This window comes from Amborella trichopoda, chromosome 4, assembly GCF_054954075.1.
Source record: "Amborella trichopoda isolate Santa Cruz 75 chromosome 4, AtrichopodaSantaCruz75HAP2 v2.0, whole genome shotgun sequence".
NCBI lineage: Eukaryota > Viridiplantae > Streptophyta > Magnoliopsida > Amborellales > Amborellaceae > Amborella > Amborella trichopoda.
In genome coordinates this window covers 27,663,695-27,670,079 of record NC_142339.1, presented here as the reverse complement: position 1 = coordinate 27,670,079, position 6,385 = coordinate 27,663,695, and the positions used below count along the sequence as shown (strand labels likewise).

At 39.5% G+C, this 6,385-nt stretch overlaps 1 protein-coding gene across 1 annotated transcript; it reads right to left on the bottom strand.

Moving 5' to 3' along the window:
* Nucleotides 1-5,399: 5,399 nt before the first annotated feature.
* LOC105421932 (uncharacterized) lies at nucleotides 5,400-5,813 on the bottom strand. The gene has a single exon (XM_011631058.1). The coding sequence runs from the start codon at nucleotides 5,811-5,813 to the stop codon at nucleotides 5,400-5,402; it is 414 nt and encodes a 137-aa protein (XP_011629360.1).
* Nucleotides 5,814-6,385: the final 572 nt, after the last annotated feature.

Below are 6,385 nucleotides of genomic sequence, written 5' to 3'. Positions count from 1 at the left end.
CATAAGTGACCACCCTCTCACATTTGCAGAAGCAAATGAGCATTCGTTTATGCAAAATGTCAGTTCTTTTTCTTATTATCTAATAATTTCAGTCTCTTCCTTTTGGGTACAATGTTGATCTAACTGCTACATAATTCGGTTAGAAACTCAAAGTTAAAATTTGAACATAGATGGTTGTGCTTGCTTGAGAGATGGTATTCTTGCTTATGCATATAAATGTCATAATTTGTGAAGCATGCATATTTTTTGTACAAGGAAAAAAGAAAAATCCATTTCTTTGTTTATGATGAAGAGGGATCATTATTCTTTTGTGCTTCTTTTCTTACTTGTCCTAATGCTTGCAGAAGCTCGGACGAATCTATATAAAAGTGAAATTGATAGCGAAATAGTGGAGAAGGTTTGCTTAGCTTTATGATTTTCTTTTCAACATGGTCAGTGGCTATAGATTATATTTTTCATTTTACATGAAGAGCCTCCAATGGCTAGAACTGCATAATTGATCTGCAAGCACACAAAAAGCAGATGCTCTTCCCACCCAAACTCTCTCTCTCTCTTGCATGCTCTACACATCAAGCACATGAATAAGCGATGCTGCAACTGCTTGTTATTGCAGCAGTTCATGGAGACCTTGTCTGGACCTATTTTCAAGTGGTAGCTCTTATCTTCCACCAAACTCTATCCGTACAAGGGTGTCGATGGAAGGCAATTTTACAAGCACTTCTTTGAGGTTAAACACGATGTGCAAGCCATCATAAAGAAATATCTCTTCACATCGAGGCATCCAACCCTTTCCCCTTTGCCGACATGATCACTAAGTTGTTAATATGGAGAGCTTGTTGAAGAATCATGGAAATATGACTCAAGCATAAGTCTTCAGAGGGACTAGCAACTACAATGCAGGCCTCCAATAATCAGCCAAATGATCCATGGTATTTTAATAAAATATGTGAGAGAAAGGAATGCGAAGGGGGCATGCCTTGTTATTAGTATTGTTGAGCCCCATGGTGAGGTCTCTGACTCCATTCACACCAAAGGGTAGGGGCCCAAATCCCCACTGACATAGCACTTGAGAATGGCCTGTGACCTAGGTGGTAGTATTGCTAAGCTCCATGAGGTTTCTGACTCTATTCTCATCAAAGAGTAGGGGTTCAAATCCCCACTGACTTACCACTATTTTTAGAATGGCATGGGGCCTTGGTGGTAGTATTGTTGGCTCCATTCTCACCAAAGGATAGGGGCCCAAATCCGAAATGACTTTATCACTTTGAGTGCATCTTGAAATGCATTTTGCAATCATCAATATTTAAGATTTTCATAAAAGAACTAGGTTTCTGCAAGGTTTATCCATGGATGCAAGATCTTCTGATCTTCGCATGGTGAATATGGGCACCTCGATTATGAGCAAGCACTTCCCATGGATGGGAAGCCTCTAGATCCAAAGCACAACGTGCGTCTTCTTCATTGGGATCTGGCAGCACTAGTCAAGATGCTGGTTTTGGCAGTGGCAATGAGAGCCTGAGTTTTTTTATTATCACTGAGTGCCATTCTGCTGGTACAGGTGGATCCCAGCCTCTTAGACATGCTATAGATGCTCTCGCTTGGTCTAGATCTAGTGCCGATAAGGATCTTGAAGGCAAACACATAGTCGGTGACCTTGTGGACAAAGATCCACAGGTTGTGTTGTGGCTGAGTCTGGTTATCACATAGGTGATACCCCTCGGCCTAGATCAGATGGCGACAATGGTGACTAATCACGGTTTTGTGGTGTTAACCAAACACCAAAGTTTATGAATGATGATGCTGCCCATGTTAGAAACATATTTGCTGATGTTGAGTTGTGATGCACCTTTAATGATGCTAGAAGGTCTTATTAACAACAACAATTCTGGTGTCCCTTGTGAGCGTGATCTTCATTTGGCTCGAGAATTGGGTGATCATGGCAATAGTTTGATGGATCGTTGTGATCTTTCTTTGGGTGATGTATTGACACATCAGCTTTCTTATGATATCGTGGATGTTTTTTTGCATGATAGCTACTCTAATTTGATACATGTTGACAGTAGTGGCAGAGGAATAGATGTCAATGATGATTCTCTAGAGGAATTTGGGTCATTCCATTTCAAGGAAGTTGTTGCACCGAAAGAGCCAAACCATGACAGACTTGTGCCTGAAAGTTTTGGGAATGACCATGGTCATCGAGAGAGAAAAACCACGGTGGAAACTGTTTTACCAAGAGAGGAAAACCACAACATAGTTATGGTCGAAAATTGTGAGAAGATTCATGGTCATTCAATGGGTGCTCATCTTCATTTACATGAGCTTTCTAAAGGTTCTTCTATGAATATGGCCTCTCAACGAGTCATGTTCATGGGTGAATCTTCGAAGAGCACTATTGGGGAGGATGTGAGGGAGGGTCATGCTCTTATTGATATTCCTCTACCATCTAATGCATCCTCGAAAGACAAAGGTAAGGGGTTTGATTCTCAGTCCTTCAATTTTATTTCACCTAATGTTCAGGGCCATATTAATGGAGATAAGGAGGTGTTTTCTACTTTGATGTCTGGATCTAAAAATAAGGAGGGGTCACTAGTGACCCCAAACTGTTGGGACTTGAGTAAACCCATGGATCTTCTTTTCGGAGAAAAAGGGATCCAAAATGGTGTTTGGTACTTCAAAAACATGGACATTACACCAACTGAAACAATCAACGATAAATGTCAAGTGAAAATTAAACATGAGTTAGTTAAATCTTGCTTTGAAAAAGTGGGAAAACTGTCTCTTGGGCTATTTCCTAGGACGCAAACCAAAATGGATGTATATGAAAGGGATGTTACAAAAGATGTGGAGGCTGAAAAATGACCTAGAAATTTTCTCACTTGGAGATGGGTTCATGATTTTTTGATTCAAAACAAAGGAGGAAATAGAAATAGCACGCACTGGTGGCCCTTGGTTTGTAAACAAAAAGCGCTTGGTTCTTCAAGAATGAGACGCCTCAGTCCAACCGTTTAGAAGCATTCGATGTACTCTTACAGTTTGGATTAAATTGCCAGATCTTCCTCTTATGTTCTGGGAGTCGGGGATTCTATTTCGTATGGCATCAAATGCAGGAAAGCCTGTCTCTGTGAACAATCCTACAAAATTTCGATCTAAGCCGGAATCAATGATTTGCGTTGCATTGGATGAGTAGACCGTGCTTATCGAAGGTGTGGTTTGATATTTTGGGCAAGGAATATTGTCAAAAGATTATTTACAAGTTTATACCAACCACTTGTTCGAAATGTAATTGAGTTGGCCATATGTGGGATCATTGTCGTACATCTCTTGCTGTAAGAGATACATCAAAGGTCAAGGGTGTTGAAATAAATGTTAAAAATAATAGTGGCTTAGCTATTGTGTTACCCTCGGGGGAGGAGGAATGGAAAGTCGTCAAGGATAGAACGCAGATGATTTACAAGAAAATGGAAGTTGTAACTTTTCCCAATACCTTTTAGGTCTTAGTCGAGGAAAAAGATGAGGTTGTTATGGATGCCCCTAATCAGGTTGCAAGGGATCACTCAAGCCTGTTACAAAATGACATGGTTCTTAATGGTGATGCTTCAGATATATATGTCAAAGAGTCTCTCACAAATGTTAATGAGTTGCTTACAGTTCAAATAGAGGGATTAGAAGCTGATGATTGTGATGGTAATGCCATTATAATTGATAATAGTCTGCGAGAGATTTTAGAAGTCGCTGAATCAGATGGTAATGATGAAGGTGGGAAGTTTTCTGAGATGCCATCTTCTATTGATGGTGAGCACAATTGTATACAAGAAGGTGAGGATGCAGGTGATATGGTTTCTTTACAGGACAAGTGTTTGCCCCAAATTCCATACACGGGAGATAGCATGGATTCAGTTGATGCAATAACAATTGATATAGTAAAGAGTCCAAGGTCTCAACAGAATTAAAGCCTAGTATGCCTTTGGTTGATGGAGCTCATAAGGTGGAAGGTCCTAGCAAATGGGTTCAAGATCATACTACTAGTGAGGGGTTAAATAAACCTCGAACTTGGTCTCAAGTTAAGTGACCTACAATAGTTATTGGTGGCAAGGACAGGCGTTCTCATAATTCACATCACGTCTTAATATGCACATAAGGTAAGGTTTCTCTTACTAAACAATCAAAAAAGTAATATGTTATTATGTTTGTTATAGCTTGGAATATAAGGGACCTTCGAGGCCCATGTAGATTTTATGATATTGTAACTCTAAAAAACCAGAAAAATAATGGTATTTTATTTTTTTTAAAGACCAAGTTACCTTCAGAGTTGCATCGGGTGTGGTAAAAAAATTGGGTTTTTATAATAACTTTATTACAAATGAGAGTAATGATAGATGTAGAATTTTGATGCTTTGGAATCCATTGATATACTCTATCAATGTGCTTGATGTAAAAGAACAAATGATAACAGTGGAAGCCAATAGAATTGGTAAGGGCCGAGTGTCAGTGGTTTCAATGGTTTATGCCTTCAATTCAGTATCTCAAAGAGATCCGTTGAGGAATCATATGATGACTATGGGGGGCATTATTTTCTGAACCTTGGTTAGTTATGGGGGAATTTAATACTTTATTGAACAGCTCAGAAAAAATGGGAGGAAGCAGTTCTTTACCATTAGACTCGAGTGATTTTGCCTGAGTCATGATGGATTGTGTTTTGTCTGACCTTGGGGTAGGCAAGGGATGGTTTTCTTGGTCGAATAGCCTGATCAGTAGGAGGTGCATAAGAAGAAGATTAGATCATGCAATTGCAACTATTGACTGAGTTTTGGTGTTTTCGGATTCTAAGGTGGAGTTTCTTCCCAAAGGTAACTTTGATCACTGTCCACTACTGGTAACAATTTCTTATGAGGGACCAGTCGGACCAAAGCCACTTAAATATTTTTCTATGTGGGAAAAGCACCCAGACTTCATGAGCATGATCTCTGCATCATAGGAAGAGAGAGTTGGAGGAACAACTATGTACCTGTTTGTGACTAAATTGAAGTGATTGAGGGTTGATCTGCATACATGGAATAAGGAAGTCTTTGACCTAGAGTCAATTAGAATTAAGCATCACCACTTGTGCCATATGTCACCCTATTATTTGATATTTGTGCACACTAGTTAGTACGCGAGAAATATCTTGATTGATAATCTCATAAAAGGTCGATTGGGATAGTTTTTTTTTTTTTTGTTTTCTTTTTTGGGTAAGTCAGTAAGGGGAGAAGGCCCCCTACTCGCTTTTTCATTAATAGAAAAGAGATAACACATTATTATACAACCCTATGATAATGCAGTTGCGGTAAATCATATAATAAAAGAAGAGAGAGAAAGTTAGGCGGACGACTGCATCAAATTCTGGCTCCTGTATAAACCGATCATCTCTTGGTGATGGCATCAATTACCATATTCGCCTTATGAAGAATATGAGCAATAGACCACCTGTGAGGCGATAACCTTGCACGACAATTGTCTACTATCATCTGTAATCTCCAAGGGGCACGACGTTGATTTTCAATAGCATCCACTAGTAGAGATGAGTCACCCTCTATCTGTATCGGGAAGCATCCCTTTTGAATAGCTAAAAGAATGCCTTCTTCTAAAGCTTGAAATTCTGCAAAATTATTGGACACAAAACCAAAGTCTTTAGCAAATGGCGCCACAAATCCATCATTGTAGTTTCTTATGACCCTACCACCACCTGCCAAACCAGAGTTGTGTAAGGCCGCACCATCAATATTCAGCTTATAACAGCAAGTTTTTAGAGTGACCATGCTACTGGGATCATGCATTTTGGCGTCAGCTGGCGCTACTTAATTTGTAGATTGCCAATAATCGCATTTTCTGATCGATGAAAGACCCATTCTTTAACTTACGCAATGGCCTTTACATGTGAAGCAATCCGAATGACAACCTGTTCTCTTCTTGATGCGTTAATTCGAAAGATTCTTCTGTTTCACTCCTCCCATAGAAACCAGATTGTCGTGAAAAAGATAGCCATCAAGATGTTAAGGAACCCATTTGATTTGAATATGAAGGATAGCCAACTACAAAGAGTATCCTGTCCTGAAGTTCCAAGCACAAACCTCTTACCACACTGCCAAGCTAAAGGCCATCAAACACCCTACAAGAAAGTACAATGAAACAAGAGATGACATAGGGTTTCCTCATTGTTATTGTAAAAAGGACTGATAGTAGCCATATGAATACTACATTGCTGAAATATGGATGTAGTCGGTATTTGATTGTGCATAGCTAGTCAGGAGAACCACTTAGCCCGTGGATGACATTTGGTTGACCAAAGAGCACGAAATACAGGTTGAGGTGAGCTTTTATAACGAATAAACTTTCATACTTCTTTGAT